Source organism: Podarcis pityusensis (assembly GCF_964106645.2).
Source record: "Podarcis pityusensis genome assembly, chromosome: 1".
Classification (NCBI taxonomy): Eukaryota; Metazoa; Chordata; class Lepidosauria; order Squamata; family Lacertidae; genus Podarcis; species Podarcis pityusensis.
In genome coordinates, this window is record NC_138028.1 from 59,113,750 (window position 1) to 59,134,645 (window position 20,896).

A 20,896-nucleotide genomic window follows, 5' to 3' on the forward strand; every position below is an offset into this window, starting at 1 on the left:
ATTGAATGTAGTCATGGTGAAAATTGAAGCAGTGTGGTCTTTTGCCCAAATTAGTTAATCCAGAACACTACTTGTCTCTGACTCCTTCCATCATTGCTTTGGTTCTGCCCACTGCCAGTATGTGGCCCCTGATGAATTATCCCTGGATGAATGTGGCCCTCAACTAAAGAACAAGGTGAACCCCCCTTGCAGGAGATAATTGACTTCATTCCCAGAGCAGCATTTTGTACCTAGCTTCCTTCTCCCTCTGGCCAGCTCTGAACCTTGCATTAGGCTCTAAAATTGGTGTATCTCAATATTCCGGGGACAGAGGGGAGATCTCACAAGCTTGAAGTCTGGCCACTTCTGCTCTAGATTATTGAATGGCTTTAAAAAGTTGGTCCTGTTAGAAAAGCCACTTAAATAAATACACTTTATTATGCATTTTGTGTTTTTGATTGTGATTTTATGTTGTGAGATCTACAGGTGTGGGCGGTATACAAAACTAATAAAGAATGTTAAAATATTGCAAAATAATGCATATAGTCTTGATAGCACTTTGCTGAGGAAACTGAACAAAAATAGTGTATAATATGGGGGGGAAATAAGCAAACAGAGGTTTTGTCTTTCTTAGTATAGGGCTTGTACATAGCAGGGACCATGCAGATGGGAAACTCCCTCAGAACTACACAACCAATCAGGGCATGTGCTACTTTAGTAAGGATCATGCTATTCTGCCTGGTTGCTAAGCAACACCTCCACCACCACCACTGCTCTGATTAGTTGGCTTACTGGTAACAGAATTAACCCTTCAGTTACACATGAAATGATCCTTGCTGTTGCACTCCCAGCAGGTCCCATATAAACCCTATAAAGCCTTGCCTCAGGGACCACCTTATCCCATCATCAACCTTCCTGGATCCTGAGGTCTGTCATCAGAGGCCCTTCGCTATGTGCCTTCTCTAAGGAAGGTGTGGAGCATGGCAACATGAGAATGGGCTTTTTCACTGTTTGTGGAATGCTCTCCCCAGGAAAGCACACCTAATGCAGTCATTATAGGCTTTAATTTTAGGCATCCAGCTAAGACATTTTTGCCAAGGCTTTGGGCTCTTACTTTTGGATGATGCTTTCATATGATTCTGCCCTCTGCTGAGGTTCTCATCTTTTAGTGGGGTGGGGTCAAATTTGCCCTTTTTAAATAGTATTATTAGATCTGCCCTTTAAGAATCTTATTTGTTATACAGTGGTACCTCGGGTTAAGTACTTAATTCATTTCGGAGGTCTGTTCTTAACCTGAAACTGTTCTTAACCTGAAGCACCACTTTAGCTAATGGGGCCTCCTGCTGCCGCCGTACCGACGGAGCACGATTTCTGTTCTTATCCTGAAGCAAATTCTTAACCTGAAGCACTATTTCTGGGTTAGCGGAGTCTGTAACCTGAAGCGTATGTAACCCGTGGTACCACTGTATGTGGCTTTTCCTCACTGATTTCAGCTGTTTTGTATTTTATGCTGTTGTAAGTCACTTGGATACTTTTCTTGTACAAAGTGAGAAACAAACAAAAGAAATAATTGTTATCCTTTTTAAGAGGCGTGCTATTTCCTGCAGCCATCCTGTTCCTTATTCTGCAGCAGATCTTTACACATTGCCAGAGAAATCCCTGAAGAGGTTAAGAGAAACTGAGCTCCCTCAAGCACTTCAGGAACACTTATTAACCACCTCCTTCGAACTGAACAGAGTTTGTTTTCCAAGGAGTGATACGGACTTCTAATTTGGTAGATGCTGTTCGGAGAAATGCTCTATATTTTTATCAACTACTTTAAACAAAATGAATCAAAGTGTCTGGATTCATTCCTATGATATCATTGGTAAAGCAACACAAGCAGTAAGAGCCTAAGAAGTTTCAGTGCACATACACTTTTTCATGCTATTTATAGCCCATATCTTAGTGAATGGCACCATGCAGTAGACAGCTTATAATGTCATAAAAGATATACTGTAAATAATCATCTTAAAATGGGTCAAATAAAACACAGGGAATAAATGGGAAGAGCCATGAAACTTACCCACACCATACAGTGTGAAGACATATTAATTCACCAGAGTGTCCAAAATTGTCTCCAGTATATCTTTGTCTATTTAACCCAGACCTTTCCTCTCCATGAATTATTTTATTACAACTTAAAGTAAAACTATTGAACAAAACACTGACCAGGCATATCTACCACTGGTCCGCTTTCGTACAAGTGTGCAACCTCAGCAAACTCAAATTAAGATGCGAAGCATTTTATTAGTTAAGTTTCTCTGTCTTTTCGTTATCCGTTCTGCTCATCTTACTTTCAAATCGCCTTTTAATTGACCATTTAAGTCTGATTACAATCAATCCAAATGCAATGTTCAGATGCAATGTTCAGATGGCCATTTGACTACCATTCTTTCAGATCCCAGGTTACTTCTGTTTTGTCAAATAAAGGTCAATTATAGCTGCCATGGGCAGGATGCTTCCAGTGACCTTTGGCCTTCAATTCTTGACCTCCACTGTGCCTGAGCCATGACTCATGGCGACAAAAAAACCCCAACATGATTAGTTAAGAAACTGTCATGAGGGCAGGGGGCAGTGCACATCACAACAAATTATTTATAAAACATACTCTGGAAATGTTAAATGATTCACCAGTGGATGTATGGCTCTCCTTTTCGAATTAAAATTATTTCAAAAGCTTCTGGAGTCAACCCAATTTAAATAACCTTCAGCGAATGTCATTTGGCCCAAAATATAAAGACTATAAATGATTGCATACAGGGCCTGATGATGATGATGATGATGATGATGATGGGGAAAAGGATAACATTCAAAAATGCTTTTTTCTATTTACTTCCAAAAGAAAGTATATGCAACAAAATGACTATTTCTGTTAGTATACTGATACTGTTTTGAGCCTCTCCATGCTCATGCTTATGTGGCAAAAAGTGCGCCCTTCACCCCAAAATAGGCAAAGGTAGGTAAATGACCCCATGATGGTTAAGTCCAGTCAAAGGTGACTATGGGGTTTTGGTGCTCATCTTGCTTTCAGGCCAAGGGAGACGGCGTTTGTCCACAGACAGCTTTCCGGGTCATGTGGCCAGCATGGCTAAACTGCTTCTGGCACAACAGGACACTGTGGCGAGTGCCAGAGTGAAAGGAAATGCTGTTTACCTTCCTGCCACAGTGGTACCTATTTACTTGCGCTGGTGTGTTTTTGAACTGCTAGGTTGGCAGGAGCTGGGACAGAGCACCAACCTTCTGATCAGCAAGCCCAAGAGGCTCAGTGGTTTAGAGCGCAGCACCACCCGCGTCCCTACCCAGAAAGAAGGACTACCAGGCTCAGTGTACTTCAGAGGTACACACAAGTATGAAAAGCCTGAAGGAACAAAATCTAAGGTAGTACATAGTGGGAATGCCAAAGCATTAGAGAGTTGGGGGTTTGCATGAGGCCCAGCTGACAACAATACTGGCTACACCAGCCTAATGGAATGGTTGCTACCAGGGAGATCAACCATATGGATCTTCTCAACATTATTAGCTACTTGTGCAAAACAGCACCCATGTTTCTCAGGCAAGTCCCACTCAAATGAGTGGGTTTTCAATATGGTGCTAACTAGCTTGAACTACATAGGGTTCATTCCAGGGTGCAGTTAATGTTTGAAATAACCGATTGAGCGGGAAGGCTATAGCTCAGTGGGAAACCATTCACCTTGCATGCAGAAGGTTCCAGGTTCAGAAGGCTCACATCTCTAGTTTTGGAATGTCCTCTGCTTAAAACCCTGAAGACCTGCCCCCCACCCCACCCAATCAGAACAGACAATACTGAGCTAGATGGATCAATAGTCAGACCCAGTATAAGGCACCTCTCTCTATTTCTATATTCCTGAGTTAACCTTAGAACCAGGTTAGGTAAAGGTAAAGGGGCCCCTGACCATTAGGTCCAGTCGTGGCTGACTCTGGGATTGTGGTGCTCATCTTGATTTATTGGCCGAGGGAGCTGGCGTACAGCTTTCGGATCATGTGGCCAGCATGACTAAGCCACTTCTGGCGAACCAGAGCAGCACACGGAATCGCCGTTTACCTTCCTGCTGGAGCGGTACCTATTTATCTACTTGCACTTTGACGTGCTTTCGAACTGCTAGGTTGGCAGGAGCTGAGACAGAGCAATGGGAGCTCACCCCATCGTGGGGATTCGAACCGCCGACCTTCTGATCGGCAAGTCCTAGGCTCTGTGGTTTAACCCACAGCGCCACCCGCGTCCCTTAGAACCAGGTTACACATGTAGAAATCAACCCAGTGTTGTCTGTTTAGAGCATGGGTGGGACACCTGCAGCCCTCCAGATGCTGATGGACTACAACTCCCATCATTTCTCACCATTGGCAGTGCTGGCTGGGGCTGCTGGGAGTTGGAGGGCCAACATCTGGAGGGCCACAGGTTCCGCCCCCTGCTCTAGGGCAATATGAAATCTCAAGAGATACAGTAGTATCCCAAACATCTGGTCAGCTCAACTAAGAATTCTACTAAAAACAAGCAAGATTCATCCTACCATAGGAGTGGAAAAACAAAACAAGACAAAACATTGTTTTGGTCTACGAGCATTCCCAGCATGCCAAACCCAGGGTGCCTGGAATGTAATGTGTGAAGAAAGCCCTAGTAAACAACGTCAACAACCCTGATTTACCCTTCTCAGGAGAGCTAGAAAATGTCTCTCCCCGAGAAGAGTTGGGTAAGCTCTACCTGGGGTCATTAATCCATAGTTCAACTGAAAAGAACACATGTAAGCCAAAGTGTTTGGCAAGTAAACTTACAAACAGAAATCAGTTTTTGAACACCGAGAGCAAATAATCTGAAAATGAATGGAACAGAAGGGCTATTTCCTTCTAACCCAGAGGTCAAGTTACATATGGCCAAAAACACTGGGATAGTAGCACAATCACACATAGGTCATTCACATTGTGACTAATGGGACATAAATGTGGGCAGGTTTGCAGCAATAGATTCTATCTATTTTAATTATGCAGAATTTCCTCTAAGGAAATATATTCCAGAGAAGAACTTGGAACTGCATGCTTAGATTTAAAACATGATAGAAGTTTGTAGTGGGATTCAGTACCGCACATACACAAGGGAACTTTGCTGGGCAGGGAGCCTGGCTGTCATTTACATTTCCCACAGGGTCCCAGAGCAACAACAGAGGCATTCTGGGAAATTTAAATGGTGACTCCAAGTCATCTTGGACTCACTGTTGTGTTGCTGCTGTTCTCCAGCACCACCAAGGAAGCCCACCGACAGAGGACACTTTGCTGACAGCTCCTTAAACCTGGAGTCAGCCATAGTGCTGGGCAAGGAACATATGTTGCACATAAAATATTTAGTATACCAAAAAGGAATCCATCTATCTCATGTCCAGAACCAGGAGGAACTGGGATTCTAAGAGCTGCCTAGTTCAGACATAGGCAAACTCCAGCCCTCCAGATGTTTGGGACTACAATTCCCTTCATCCCTAGCTAACAAGACCAGTGGTCAGGAATGATGGGAATTGTAGTCACAGACATCTGTAGGGCTGGAGTTTGCCTATGCCTGGCCTAGATTTATAAAGGGGATTACACCAGCCTTATTCAACCATGAGTTCCCAGATGTTGTTGAATCATGACTCCCCTCACCCCTTACAATTGGCTAAACTGGGTGAGGATGATGGGAGTTGTAATTTAACATCATCTGGTGACCCAAGGTTGAGAAGAAATAAGCCTGGGGGATTTTGAACAGCTAGTCCTCATATCCTATCACTATCACTATCACTATCACTACCTATATCTAATCTATCTATCTATCTGTCTATCATCTATCTATCATCTATATCTATCATCTATCAGAACTACAGTAATCCCTTCATTTTCAAGAGCAGCTTGCCATGGGGTATAGCAGAGGTGTATGAGGGGGGATGTTGTTTGAGGAAATAAGTCCAAACACCAGTAGATTTATGGAACTGGTTTCATGAAACTTGGAATCTTGGCCAGTGTATTTATAATACTGGAAAGTCATTTTGTCAAGTGATTCCAGTGACTTTTTAAAAAATGAAGTGACACAACAGTACAGCTGTTTGTTCTTTGTGTTTCTTTCTCTGTAGCAAGAGAGATCCCAACCAAGGAATGTTTTTTACAGAAAGATTTCACAGGGTTTTTTCTTGGTCAATTTACAATTAAAAGATGATGAAATGGGGGGGGGGGGAATCAGCTGATTCTTTTAAAGCTGATTTTTTTAAAAAATGTATTTCAAAGTTGTCCACAATGTGTGTGTGTAGGGAGGGGGTAAAAGATCTTAAAAATAATTTTGCATCACTTATGTATGCGTTCCTCAAATTGCATCATCTTGAAGGTAATTCTATCTACAGTAGGAATGAATGGTGAGTGGGCAAGCAAACAGCAACATGGATACTGTCTTATACTGAGTCATACCATTAATCCATCCATCTGCTCTGCAATGGCTGACAACATCTCTGCAGGGATTTCCAGTCCTACCTGGATGTCCTCACAAGAACCCTGTGAGGCAGGTCAGGCTAAAAGACATACTCAGCCACTGAGCTATGGTCCTCTCCCAAATCATGTTTGACCTTGTGAAATTTGTTTCAATTAAGCCTTGCTTTCAAAACACCCGAAAGAAAATGAAAATAGTCCCAATGACTTCTGAAACTGATTGCTTGGGGAAAGCTGTTCCCTTTCTTTTTAATTAGAGGAGTTTCTGAGAAGTCTGAAGAACTGTGCGTCTCTTAGGAATATATTCACTACCAGCAGTGATTAAGAATCCATTACGTAAAATATCTGTCAGTGCCTTTTCATCAGCTGCCCTTAAAATTAGCTTTCTAATTGTATTGATTTTTGAAAGACATGTGTAACTAGAGATTGAAATGACATCCCAGTCTGTGGTCAGAGCAGAATATTACTTTTCACATTGTTAGAACATAGAATGGAATCTTTTATTTATATCCTTGCAGGGTTTATTTTAAAGTGTGGCATCCAGAACGGGACACAGTATTCCAGGTGAGGTCTGACCAAGGCAGAATAGAGTGGTACTATTACTTCCCTTGATCAAGACACTATACTTCTGTTAATGCAGCCTAGAATAGCATTAGCTTTTTTTGCTGCTGCATCACACTGTAGACATATGTTAAGCTTGTTGTCAACTAAGACCCTTAGATCCTTTTCACATGTACTGTTGGCAATCCAGGTCCCCCATCTTATATTTGTGCAGCTGGTTCTTCCTGCCTAAGTCTCTTCCTGCCTAAATTCATTATTTCACCTTTAATAAACTCCCATTATCTGGGACTCCCAAGTTGCACTGGTCAGCTTTTTCTGGACAGGGATGGTGGGACCTGTAGTCCACTTTGAGGGGGGTTTATGCTCAAAGGTGTATATGTTTTAATTAATAAATGGCCCATCAGCATCTGGGGGACTGCAGGTTCCCCACCCCTGACTTCAATTAATGGAAACTTTTGTGAATGAAATCGATGCCCCGAGAACCAGACCCTTTGTGAATGAACCAGATCTAACATAACTGTCTTAATGGACTTTATCTTGCCTAAAGCAGAGGCAATGATAGTGTCCACAGCTTCTGCTACCCAAAACATAAAGCCAAGTATTTGAGAAGGCAGCCGCAATAAGCTTACAGGGCACTTTCAAAACTGGCACTGCTTTCTGTAGAATCAGAGAGAGGGAGAGAAGTCTTATGGCTTAAAGTGCCATCTTGTGGCCAAACAAAGAATTAAGGTTAGCTGCAGAATTTGAGCATGGCTCTGCCAGATGGGTCCCTAAATACCAAACATATATTGAGTCAAAATAAATCCATTCCCAAAATAAATCCATTCATCATAGATGTATCTAATTTCAGAGCCTTCCTATAAAGCTAAAGAATCTCTGTATTGTCATTCTCTAAGCACTTGGTTCTCCCCTTGGAACACTTAATCTGCAATTTCCCTCAAATGCAGATCCATTAATTCTCTTGGGGAAATTAATGGGCTCAATCCCCAATGCAGGAAAGCATTCTATCTTGATACAAGTATTCTAATGTATCCACCTGGTCTTAGTAATGAAACCAAGACTTGCACAACACTGTTTGTGACTGCGCCAGGTGCTTATATGTACACTGTTTCCTATGCAAGCAGGCCATGCAGGTAAAAGGCAATGTAACTAAGAAGCAGCCCTTGTACAATTAACGAATTGGATCTCTAAAGGGTAAGAGGTACAGAACACTTCCCAGTGTTTACTCAGAAATAAGCCCCACTGAATTCAGCAGGATATGGTCTCACACAAGTGCATTATTTCATTTTATATATTAAATTTGTATACTATCCTTCCAACAAAGATCTCAGGCCAGTTCACAGCATCATCATCACCATCATCATAATCATCAACAACAATTTTATTATTTATGCCCCACCCATCTGGCTGGGTTTTCCCAGCCACTCTGGGCAGCTTACAACTTACCTAAAAACATAATAAAAGTATCAAACATTAAAAACCTCCTGATACAGGGCTGCCTTCAGATGTCTTCTAAAAGTCAGATAGTTGTTTATTTCCTTGACATCTGAAGGGAGGGTGTTCCACAGGGAGGGAGCCACTACCAAGAAGGCCCTCTGCCTGGTTCCCTGTAATCTCGCTTCTCACAGTGAGGGAACCAGAAGAAGATCCTTGGAGCTGGACCTCAGTGTCCATGCAGAATGATGGGGGTGAAGACACTCCTTCAGGTACACTGGGCCAACGTCATTTAGGGCTTTAAAGACCAGCACCAAAATACATAATAAAAACAGAAACAAAACAGTAAGGGTGTAGCTCTACAGGTCGTCTTCAAACATTTATTGACGGCTTCCAATCATTGCAAAAAGCAAAACAATTTGCTCAAAAAATTGCCCGGAACTCATGTATTTTGTACTCATTTTATGAGACTGATGTTGATATTATGCTGTTCTTAATGTTGGAGATATAGACATTTTTGCATATAAATATGTAAAAGTCAAGTACTGCAATGTTTCAAGCATAGTTTTATTTAGGAAAACTATAAGACCAGGACAGTCATTGCAGCATATTTGTAGGGAAGTAAGTCCCACTGAAATCAACAGAACTCATTAGTGAACAGAGAGCTGTATCCAAGGAATTCATCCTCAGAGCAGGCCAACTGAAATCCATGGACTTCCTCGTGGGGTTTACTCCCAGGTAAAGAGCTTTAGCACTGAGTGAAAGGTGACATTAGAGGCTTTGAAGAAAGTCTCCTGAATGTGCATCATTTGTAAAGGACCTGCACTATCCTTTGTCAGGACAAGGGAGTTGGGCCCATGATACCTGGAAGCCCAACAACTGTGTGGCTCCAAGAGCAGGGAATCTAACTAGGAAAAAGACAAAGCTAATCAGTGCTTCCACTTCTGTTTTGACAGTCCAGCCTAGGAACTTTGGGAATAAGTTAACCAAAGATGGTCTGAGAAGTCCTTGCCTATTGGCCTTGGAGTGCCACCCAGAGGTTTAGTATGTAACTTTTACCTAACAGACATTTACCTAACTTTTACACACACATCTCTGTGTATGCTTGTACCATATGCATATGCATTTATGTAGGCACACATTCTATATACTGTGGTACCTCGGGTTAAGAACTTATTTCATTCTGGAGGTCCATTCTTAACATGAAACTGTTCTTAACCTGAGGTACCACCTTAGCTAATGGGGCCTCCCACTGCTGCCGCGCTGCCACCATGCGATTTCTGTTCTCATCCTGAGGCAAAGTTCTTAACCCGAGGTACTATTTTTGGGTTAGCGAAGTCTGTAACCTGAAGTGTCTGTAACCTGAAGCGCCTGTAACCCGAGGTACCACTGTACATCCAGAGTGTGCTAGTCAATGGCAAAAAAATAATTGTGGTACCTCTTGTGGTACCTTCAAGACTAACAAATTTATAATGGCATATGCTTTCCACATACTCAAACCCACTTTGTCAGATCATTATCACACTGACTGCAAAATTGCATCTCATTACCTTCCAGCTCCCACCTTCCCATTTTCTCCTTTATTAATTTACCTGCCAACTACAATTGCACTCCACCTATATCCCATGAAGCGGGCTTGAGCCCATGAAAACAATGTGTTCATCTTTTAAGGTGCCGTGAGACTCTCTGATTGCTTTCATTTACACTACTAACTTGTTAACTGATTTATTACTGAATTCCCAGTTTTATCATTTTTAGAATACTGTTTTGCTGGTTTTTATGTTGAAACTCTATTTTATGAAACTTTTTTTAAAAAGTCTTTAATGCTGTATTTTTTTGTATACAGTTTAGAGATTTTTAAAGAGATTATTTATTATTATTTAGAGATTATTAAGCAGTTTGGAAATGCTTTAAGATAAATACAACAACAACAACAACAACAATTTATTATTTATACCCCGCCCATCTGGCTGGGCTTCCCCAGCCACTCTGGGCAGCTTCCAACAAAATATTAAAATGCTGTAATACATCAAACATTAAAAGCTTCCCTAAACAGGGCTGCCTTCAGATGTCTTCTAAAAGTCTGGTAGTTGTTCTTCTCTTTGACATCTGGTGGGAGGGCGTTCCACAGGGAGGGATTATACATAAAAATAATATTAATAACAATATAAACTAGACAGAGAGATAACACCACAGTGTTATGCTATGATTTACAGTATATTAATAAAAAGCATATTAATGAAAAGATTTCTTTAAAGCAGGGTAGCGTTGGACCTGGAGGGCCACAGTTCAAGTCTCTCCTCAGCCACGATTCTCACTGACAGTGACTTTGGGCCCGTCACTATTTGGGCCTAGCCTACCACATAGGGTTGTTGTAAATTGGGAGAAGGAGAGGGGTCCTTTGAGGAAAGGTGGGATATGAATGCAATAAAGAAAGGAAGAAAAGGAAGGAAGGAGGTTAGACATCTATACAAATACGTGCTGCTTGCTTTTTCCTTCACCCTGAGAAGAGGCACGGAGATGAGGAGGGGGCCAGGCTGAATGCAGGGATTCCCTTGCTTTGCAATCTTGGGAGGCGTTGCATCAGCCAACGCGCTTCTGGCCACCTTGTGGAACAAAGGCGAGGCAACCTCCCCGCCCCCTAAGTGGGCGATTTTCCGGGTCATTAGTAAATTCCTTTGAGATTTAGACTTTCTCCAGCCGGCCTTTTTTCAAGCTCTGTGGTCTCTGGCGGGATACAATGAGCGACCGGGCCAGCCTCGCTCACGCCACTTCCAGAGATGCCAATGGCGAAAGGATGATCTGCTGTTGCCTTAGCAGCACGGGGAAGGGGCATTTTTTAAAAAGCGCTGGGGTTCTCGTCAATAAAAGGGGCGAAATTCAAAGCTACCCTTTCTCAACACATATGAAATTGCTTGCATTTTTGCAAGGAGTGGGTCGTGGGAATATGTTTTGGGGAAAGCGAACAGATTGAGGGGGAGGGAGGGTCAACGCCCCCCACCCAAACCCTCCTCCCGGAAAGAATTTGGAACGTCTCGGGTGAATTCTGCTGCCTTTGATCTCCCCTCTCACTTCCATTTCTCCATTGATTTCCTCGCTCTTCCTATTCTTCGCGCCTCCTGGTGCACTCGGCTTTTCACGGTTTTCTTTCTCGCTTCCCGCGCACCACGCACACATTTCTCCTCCCTCTGATCCTAGTTTTGGAAGCACGCTCGCTAGTCTTCCGAAAACTTTGCTCGTCGTGCGCGTTTTTTAAAGTCACGCTGGAAGAGCGGTCAGCGAATTGCTTTGGCAATAAAATAAAGCGCGCCGGAGAAATGCAACCCGAAGGGGTGTCCCGGGGCTTGTGATGTAATCCTTATCGATCCAGCGGGGCGGGTATTGGCCCTAGTCCTGCGATGGAGCAGTGTCTATATTGGAATTAGCCTTATCGATTGGGCTGATAAGGAGACCTATAAAAGGCCGCGGATTGGCTTTGCCTCTCCTGCAATCGCTCCTGAAGCAAGTCGCTCCCAAAGCCCTGAGCTTCTCCACCACCCCGCCCTGTCTTTTTTGGCCACCTCGGTCTTCTTCTGCGCGGGAACCTTTGCGCCTCTGCCTGTGTTTGCGCTGCGGTGGAACTCCTCTCCTCGGCGGAAGATGTGGCCGACTTTGCGCAAAGCTGGCGCGCTCCTGGCTCTGGTGGGGCTTTGCTTGGTCACGCTCGCCCGGTCCCTGCCCCTCACCGATGCTGGACCACATGTCAACTATGGCTGGGGAGAGGCCATAAGATTGAGGCACCTCTACACCGCCGGCAGACACAGCTCGTTCAGCTACTTCTTGAGGATCAACAGCGACGGCCGAGTGGACGGCGCCAGCGCCCAGAATCTACATAGTAAGTAACCGGGCTCTCCAAAGCGCCGCGCAATCTTCTTCGGTTCCTGAGCCATGGGCGGGGGGGGGGGCAGTTGACTCCGCTAAATAAATACTTACCTAAATGTAGAAAGATTTTGACACATTTTTCTGACCACTTGGGGACAAAAGAAAATAATTTAAAACAATTGCTATTGAGATATTTCATTCCGAATCTGCTAGACGGAGCCGGACAGCGGATGGTGACAGGTGGGCGTCCTGCCCCCCCCCCCCAATAAATCCCGGCTATGCCAATATGCGGGTCCTTGACGTGTATGGGGGGTGTAGGTGAGTGCAGTTGGGACAGGGATCTAAAAAACCGACGGTCCTGCGAAGCTGCGCGCGCTAGAGAGGGAGAGGGAGAGATTGTTTCCCGCAGAGCCAACTTTCCCGTCTCCACCTCACCGCGTACTAACGCTGCGTTTTGTTTCGCTGTGCAGGTTTGCTGGAGATCCGAGCCGTGTCCGTTCGTACAGTGGCGATCAAGGGCGTGGAAAGCTCTCGCTACCTCTGCATGGAAGCGGAGGGGAGGCTGCGCGGGCTTGTAAGTTGCGGCGGGGGCCCCCTCGATCTAGGCATGCCGAGAGCCCCGGGGGGGGGAGGGTTTTGCATGCATGCGCCCCCACAACGGCTCCTGGCGATTTGTATCCAGTGCCGGGCCAGACAAAACAATAGCAGCCTGGCCAAATTTATTTTACTCCCACACAACAAAGCAGTCTAAACACGTCGCGCCACGATCTTAAACGGGTTTAAAATGAAGCCTATTATTATTATTATTATTATTATTATTAACAACGCTCTGGGCTCTGTGATTAGACAACAGAAAGAATTTTAAAAATCCAATCACGAGGTAATTTGGGAACTCCAGTCTTGCTGGTGGTAAGGTTCAGGCAAAGGGAAGAGTAATAAAATAACCATTAAGGTAATAACAAATAACTTTGAACTGAACAAAAGAGGAAATGGAGGAATAGCTTCTTCTTTGCACTTACTCTGTGTATTTTTTTCCTCTATGAATAGTGGCAGAACCAGCAGCATTCCAGAATTTTGACTACTAAGATTTACGATTTGTTTAGATTTCTTTTCTGAACTATTTAAAGGGGCTCCAGGCTGGATGGTTGATCTTTATCTCATTCTGTCCTCACAGCAACCCTTAAGGTAGGTGCGGCTGAGAGATAACGATGTACCCAAGGCCACCCAGTAAGCCTGCCCGACTAAACAGGGATTTGAGCAGGGCTTCCCATGTCAAAATACAACCAGCACATCACACCCATAACATTACGGAAGGTGTTTGTACCCTGAGATCTTTCTTACATAACATTTGTTCCAGCTCCAATTTCTTACTCTTTTTATCCTGTTTTTGATTAGGATCATGCATGTGAAGGTGTAACTTTTTGCACCAACACATGACTCCCAATGTTCAAAGCTAGGAAAGGCATTATTGAATCTTGGTGTGAAATAGCTTGGCATGATTTGGTCAAAGTTAAGGACTTATAAATTCCAGTGAATTTTATGGGACTTAAATTTCTCCAATTGGGCTGGGATATATGCCAAATATTTATTGCATGGAATTACTAAATTAGCACAAAATCTTCTTGCTCTTCAGGTCATTCTGCAGATAATCTGCCAAAGAGTGCCCCTTTTAAGAGCAAATGCATTCCTTCCCACCCCCAGCTCCCGAAATCTAGGTGTGGTTTTGTAGAAATCTAGCTATTGGTGAAGGAAATCGGCACCTTTTGTTGCTTTCTTAACTGACGTTGAGGGAATCTGTGATGGACTCAAAAGTTTGTCTGCAGCTGTCTTCCCCCAGCCTGGTGACTTCCAGACACTTTGGACTACAACTTCCACCTGCCCCAGCCAGCACAGCTATTCCAAAACATCTGGAGAGGCATCAGGTTGGGGAAAAGCTGGTCTACAGAGTGGTAGCTGATGCAATGCCCACAGAGACTTGTTGGGCAGAAGGCAGGGAGACTGATGGTAGGCAGATGCAGAGCTAATGCCAGGTAGAACTAATTCTAGGTTTGTCCTCATCCTCTTCCCTGCCAAGTCATCAAAGGGCAACATAGCGACTAAGGAGGAGAAGCCGAAAGCCAAGGTCGCCCTCTGGACCAGTTCAAAGTACAAAGGCAGGCAAAGGGGGGCTGGCTGAGATGGGCGGGGGGCTGCCTGATTTGCCTCCACCAGATCTACAGGCTCTCTGCTACATTTGTAACGGGGCATTCTTAAGCTCTTCTACGCAACCCATTTTCATTCAGCTGATACACAGCGTTTCCGTGTTTAGATCAGGGCATGAGCTAAGGACAGAAGTTGCAGTCCTGCCATGGCCTTCAGTGGAGCACAGAGTGCACCCCAAAAGCTACACACGTCTAGCCCAAAGTAAGTCCCACTGAGTTCAATGAGGCATACAGGGAAATAGGTGCAGGATTGAATCCTGGATTTCCAAAGATCAATTGTGGTACCTTTCGTTTTAATGTCTCTAACAATCCTGGGCATGTTTTCTCAGAAGAAAATCCCCATGGGGCTTATTCCCAGGTGTGTATGTGCCCAGAATAACAGATTACCAGAGCAATCCAACCCCCTCTTGCGCTGGGTGGCAGCAGCGTAAATGTGCCTCCTCTGAGCTCTCCTGTCTAAGTCAGCCTTCTACCAGGCGTGTGGGCAGGAGTGCCACTGGGGGAGGGGATTCCTTCAAGCAGGGCTGAGCCACCCCATGATTCATTGAACCCTAAGCCAGTCTCACCGCTGTAGCATGATGGCATTGGGCCACGTTGCTGCATGAGCAACTTCAAGCTGGCACAGTGATCTTCCTGTCCCAAATGCTTCTGCCTCTGCTACTGTGTGCAGCAGGGCTGCGGATAGGGTGACTGCTCAGTGCCGCCACCAGGAGAGGACAGGCTTGAATTGCAGCCTATATCACTAAGGTCCACAGAGCTCTAATCCCCATTCGGTTTGAAAAGTCTACATAACCGAAAGGTAAAGGTAAAGGGAACCCTGACCATTAGGTCCAGTCGTGACCGATTCTGGGGTTGCGCGCTCATCTCGCTCCATAGGCCGAGGGAGCCGGCGTTTGTCCACAGACAGCTTCTGGGTCATGTGGCCAGCATGACTAAGCCGCTTCTGGCGAACCAGAGCAGCACATAGAAACGCCGTTTACCTTCCCGCCAGAGCGGTCCCTATTTATCTACTTGCACATGACATGCCTTCGAACTGCTAGGTTGGCAGGAGCAGGGACTGAGCAACGAGAGTTCACCCCGTCGCGGTGATTCGAACCGCCAACCTTCCGATCGGCAAGTCCTAGGCTCTGTGGTTTAACCCACAGCACCACCCGAGTCCTCTACATAACCTACTTGGAGGATAATGTATTCTTTCCTACCCTTGTATATCTAAGAACTGAGATGCTGCTGAAAGATCACCCTAGATATCTAGCATCAGGTCTCAAAGTCTGATATGTGTCATTCTTATTTAGTTAACTTCATAAGGAGACTAATTTAAGACTATATAGCACTCTGCTCTGTAGGAAACCAGATTTGTTGTGAGGTGGATTGCTGCGGTTTTATTGATGTTGAGTCAGTTTTAAGTAGGTCAATCAGAGTAATCTAACCAGGATAGTGAGGGGTCTGGACATCAAGTCCCATGAGTAAGGCATGAAAGTGCTGTGTATGTTTAGCCTGGAGAAGAGACTATTAAGGGGAGATATGAGAGCTCTCTTCAAATATCTGAAGTGGTGTCAGACAATGGAGCAGACTTGTTTTCTGTTGCTCAAGAGGGAAGGATTAAAAATAATGGGTGGAAATTGCAAGGAAGCAGATTTCTGCTACACGTTAGGAGAGACTTCCTAATGGCCTGAGACGTTAAGACAGCAAAACAGGCTGCCTCGGGGAGTGGTGGTCTTTTCTTCACTGGAGGGTATTAAGCAGAGACGAAAGAGTCATTGGTCATGGGTGTTGCCATTGCATCCTGCAGTTACAGATCCTGCACTGAGGAGGGCTGGATTGGATGACCCCAAGGTCCCTTTCCAGTCCAATAATCATATAACTGCTTACCAGCACAACAGCTCAAATCACACTTATAGATGGTTGCGCCCTATTGAAATCAGTGCATTGAAATGTGAATGCATATTGAACAGTGCAGCTATTTTCACTTGAGCTTAGCTAATCAACAAATTGTAGAGTTGGAAGGGACCACAAGTGCTATCTAGTCCAATCAGGTTAGCATGCTTTCAAAGTGCTGTACCTTGGGATACAGGGACCTTGGGATACACTAGTATCTCCTTCCCCATTCATAACTCTCTAACGTGCATATCTTACATGCCCCAACATTATTTTTCAACAGTAAACATAGATATAAACAATGGGTTTTAAGTTTGGTCTCATTCAAGCTTCTGTCTGTAAATAGTGACAGAACCTGTTGTAAACTGCCTCTCGGTTAAGAATTAACATTACTTTTTAAACTACAGTGGTACCTCAGTTTTCAAATGTAATCCATTCCGGAAGACCGTTTGAGTTCCAAAACATCTGAAAACTGAGGTGCAAAGGACGGCCTGCAAATTTAATAGAGAGAATTGAGAAAAATACAGTGGTACCTCAGCGGAAGCCATTCGACTTCTGAGGTGCATTCGAAAACGGAAGCATTTACTTCCAGGTTTATGGCATTCAAAAACCGAATGTTCGTCAACGGAGACATTCGAAAACTGAGGTACTACTGTATAGTTTCTGTATAGATCTGTATCATTCACATTACAAAAAGTAAGGCTACACTTGAAAATAAGCCCCTCTGAACACTTTAGAATTCATTTCTGTGTAAACATGCCTGAGGACTGCCTTGCAAGTCATACTGTTATTGCCATACTGAATTTTGTTCTGCATTGTGACTGTGTGAAAATTAATGAAATAACTCAACAGTTAAAGGCAGTTAAGTGACTTGCATGGCAGCAGCCTCACATCTCAAGATGTTTCCCTAATCTAGACAAAAACCAAAAACATGTTTTTCCACATGCCTGATAGCCCAATCCACATCTGAAGTGCTGCACTTTAAGCCTATTTAGTCATTAAGAGAATTCTGCTCTAACCTCTTCTACTTCTTAATGATGATTGTCAGCATAATATGTTACACGTGTAGGGGGGAAAGTATGACATAGGGACTTGGCAGGTAAAGAGTTTATGCACGAACACCATTTCTCTTATCACCGAAGCCCCAGACGCAATCAGCAATACTTCTGAGTTGACAGAGAGTTCAGTCACCTCTAATGACCGAACCAGAATAGTACCAGAAAAACAGCAGTGACAAAGAGAACCTGGAACAGACTAAAATCACCATCCTATTTTGTTTTTTGTTTGTTTTTGTTCTATTATGGGCTAGTCTTTCTGTGTTAGCTGGCACATTTTTGGTTCCAATACTCAGAATATATGTTAACACTACATGGCCAATTCTTACTCTGTGACATTATAAAATACAAATCCTCATTTTGTCAAAGTCAAAGGGATTTTTTCAATTAAGTTAGCTTACTAAACATGGTTCATGTCTAATTTTTAAATGCTGGCCACATTGCACACTGTTTAAAAATGCTTATCATTTAAATTTTATATTTTAAAATATCAATGGTTCTCTCACATAATCCTGGAAGGGGCACCCTGAAAAATGTTGTCTGGATAGTGCTGTGCTGATGCAATGGTGATGGAGATGAAAGTGCTCTGCTGTCGCCATCATCATGGAGACGGTCTCAAAATAGTGTTTAGTCTGTGTTTGGCGAACCCATGTTAGATCTTTCTCCATTTGTGTTCTAGTTGTCAACTCTATTGCTTCATTGCCCTAGTATATAAGGAGGCAAATCAGGTTCTGGTAAATGGGAGAGGACACCTTCCACAGAAATCTCCCTAGAGTCTAACACCACGAACTTGAGAGGGCATAGTTGGGATAGGTTGAAAACAACTTAGGTTGTCCAGTCAGGACTTGGCAATGGCAGCCTGTTCAGCAACCTCATCAGAATCAAGACATGTATGGCAATTGCTTTAACTATGCAGCAATCTGTTTTACCGTGAACCTTTCCCCTGTTATTTGCCTTTAGCTTCTGGTAGCCTGGGGTGTCTCATGAACTCCAGTAAACTTTGGTTCAAGTGCACATTGAGCTGCAATGCTTTTGCTATATTTACATAGTGAAAACAAGCCTTCTCAGCTAGGAACTGTGGGTTGCTGTGATGGGCCACTGTGGCTTCAAAACAGTTCTTGCTTTACAACCAGTTAGCAGAGTAAGAGAAATCAAATTGAATCTTACTGCATAAATCTATAAAAGCAGAACCACACCTATTCATAACTCCACGGAGCACTTCCATTCTCCATGTTTGGGTTATAAATGACTCCTTGTATCTTCCTGCACTGGTCTGTATCAAATTTAGCTCTATGGAAGAATGGTTCCCAATTAATAATAATAATAATAATAATAATAATAATAATTTATTATTTGTACCCCGCCCATCTGGCTGGGTTTCCCCAGCCACTCTGGGCGGCTTCCAACAAAGATTTAAAATATATTAAAGTGTCACACATTAAAAACTTCCCTGAACAGGGCTGCCTTCAGTTGTCTTCTAAATGTTAGGTAGTTGTTTATCTCTTTGACATCTGAAGGGAGGGTGTTCCACAGGGCGGGCGCCACTACTGAGAAGGCCCTCTGCCTGGTTCCCTGTAACCTCATTTCTCACAATGAGGGAACCACCAGAAGGCCCTCGGCGCTGGACCTCAGTGTCCGGGCAGAACAATGGAGGTGGAGACGCTCCCTCAGGTATACTGGGCCGAGGTCATTTAGGGCTTTAAAGGTTAACACCAACACTCTGAATTGTGCTCGGAAACATACTGGGAGCCAATATAGGTCTTTCAAAACTGGTGTTATGTGGTCTCGGCGGCCGCCCCCAGTCACCAGTCTAGCTGCCGCATTCTGGATTAGTTGTAGTTTCCGAGTCACCTTCAAAGGTAGAGCACACTGAATAGATTATTCCATAAGACAGGTGATTTGGCTAAACACTGTTGCATCATATGCCATTTAAGAGTGCAAAAAATGTATAAAGCCAATGTGTAATATTTTTCACTTCCTCTCAGCTCAGTTATTCTACAGAGGATTGCTCCTTTGAAGAGGAGATGCGCCCAGATGGCTACAACATCTACAAGTCCAAGAAATATGGAGTCTTGGTGTCCTTAAGTACTGCCAGGCAAAGGCAACAAAATAAAGGGAAAGACTTTCCACTGTCTCATTTCTTGCCAATGATCAACACTGTGCCAGTGGAGTCAACCGATTTTGGAGATTACGGCGACACTGGGCAGCATTTGCAATCCGGAGTTTTCAGTCCCCCTCTTGAGACTGACAGCATGGATCCCTTCGGCATCACCTCAGATGTATCCGTGAAAAGCCTTAGTTTTGGGAAATGAGAACAAGTGATCCTTACGTGAGTTGTGCTCCATAGAAAAAGCATTGCCAGCAGGATATTATTTCTAGCAGTGATATTTCACACATGGCTACATTCAGATGTGGCGCTACCCTTTCTTGTCAAACGGCAATGCGAATACCATGAAGACTACAGACACACAGGCACGGTATTTAGAAAGCTTTCGTAGAAAATATGCCATTTAATTCAGGAATGACAAAAATGCATAGCGTGCAGGTATTTCTTCTGCCTTGGAGGATGCTTGGAGGGATAAGATCGTGAATATTTTGCTTTACTGCTTCCTTCCTTCCTTTACCTCTGAGGCCTGATGACAGATGTAACAAATGCAATTCATGCAAAGAGGGATAAGTCCTTCTCTTCAAGACCCTTAAACACATCAGTGTCAGAAATTAAAGAGGAGCAGCCAGTTAAAGGAAGCTAAACAAGTAACCACTGACAACACTTGACATACAATCTTTTCACAAACCTCTGCTACTGGTTTTCAGAAGATTAGCTATTGAAATGCAATTTCTGTCCTTGGATGTTTGATCCCTACAGGAGGTAACATGAACCACAGGGAATGGGATGAATGAAACTAACAAGCAGTTGTGTTCTAGCAAGCCTTTACAGGTTTTCTACTATGGAGTTGACTAAACATACAGGAACACTATGCATGCTAGCTTTGCCCCCTGACACCATTCCAGTTACCATCCATGAATCTGGTGGGGAGTCTGCTGAGCTCATGGAGGCTCTCCCCCCCCCATTTTAGAACCGTGGTTTTCCAGGGTTCTCAAGCACACAGTGGGTGTTCTCCATCAGTAATTGAGGCTCCCCACTTTGGACATTTGCCTTCTAACTTGTAGAGTGACCAGAATGGTAATGGGGTGAAACTAGCATCCTCTTTGCTGTGCTGCCCCTTTGAATGTTTAGGGAACTGAAGTTCAGAGTACCTGAATGATGGTTGCCAAAAGAGTATGCCAACCTTCAGGTTACACAGGGTTGAAAGAGCAAAAGTATGATAAGGCTGCAATCTCTGGAGTAAAAACAATTGAACAGGTAACCAATTCTATAACCAGAGGCTGATTTTGCCTGACCCAGAATTTTATGTAACTAAAATACTTTCA

The 20,896-nt window shown here is 43.8% G+C and overlaps 1 protein-coding gene across 1 annotated transcript; it reads left to right on the top strand.

The window, feature by feature from the left end:
* Nucleotides 1–11,326: 11,326 nt before the first annotated feature.
* FGF19 (fibroblast growth factor 19) lies at nt 11,327–20,896 on the top strand. The gene is made up of 3 exons (XM_080984238.1): nt 11,327–12,346; nt 12,804–12,907; nt 19,450–20,896. Exons 1-3 carry the CDS (start codon nt 12,112–12,114, stop codon nt 19,774–19,776), a joined length of 666 nt encoding a protein of 221 aa, XP_080840364.1. The 5' UTR covers nt 11,327–12,111; the 3' UTR covers nt 19,777–20,896.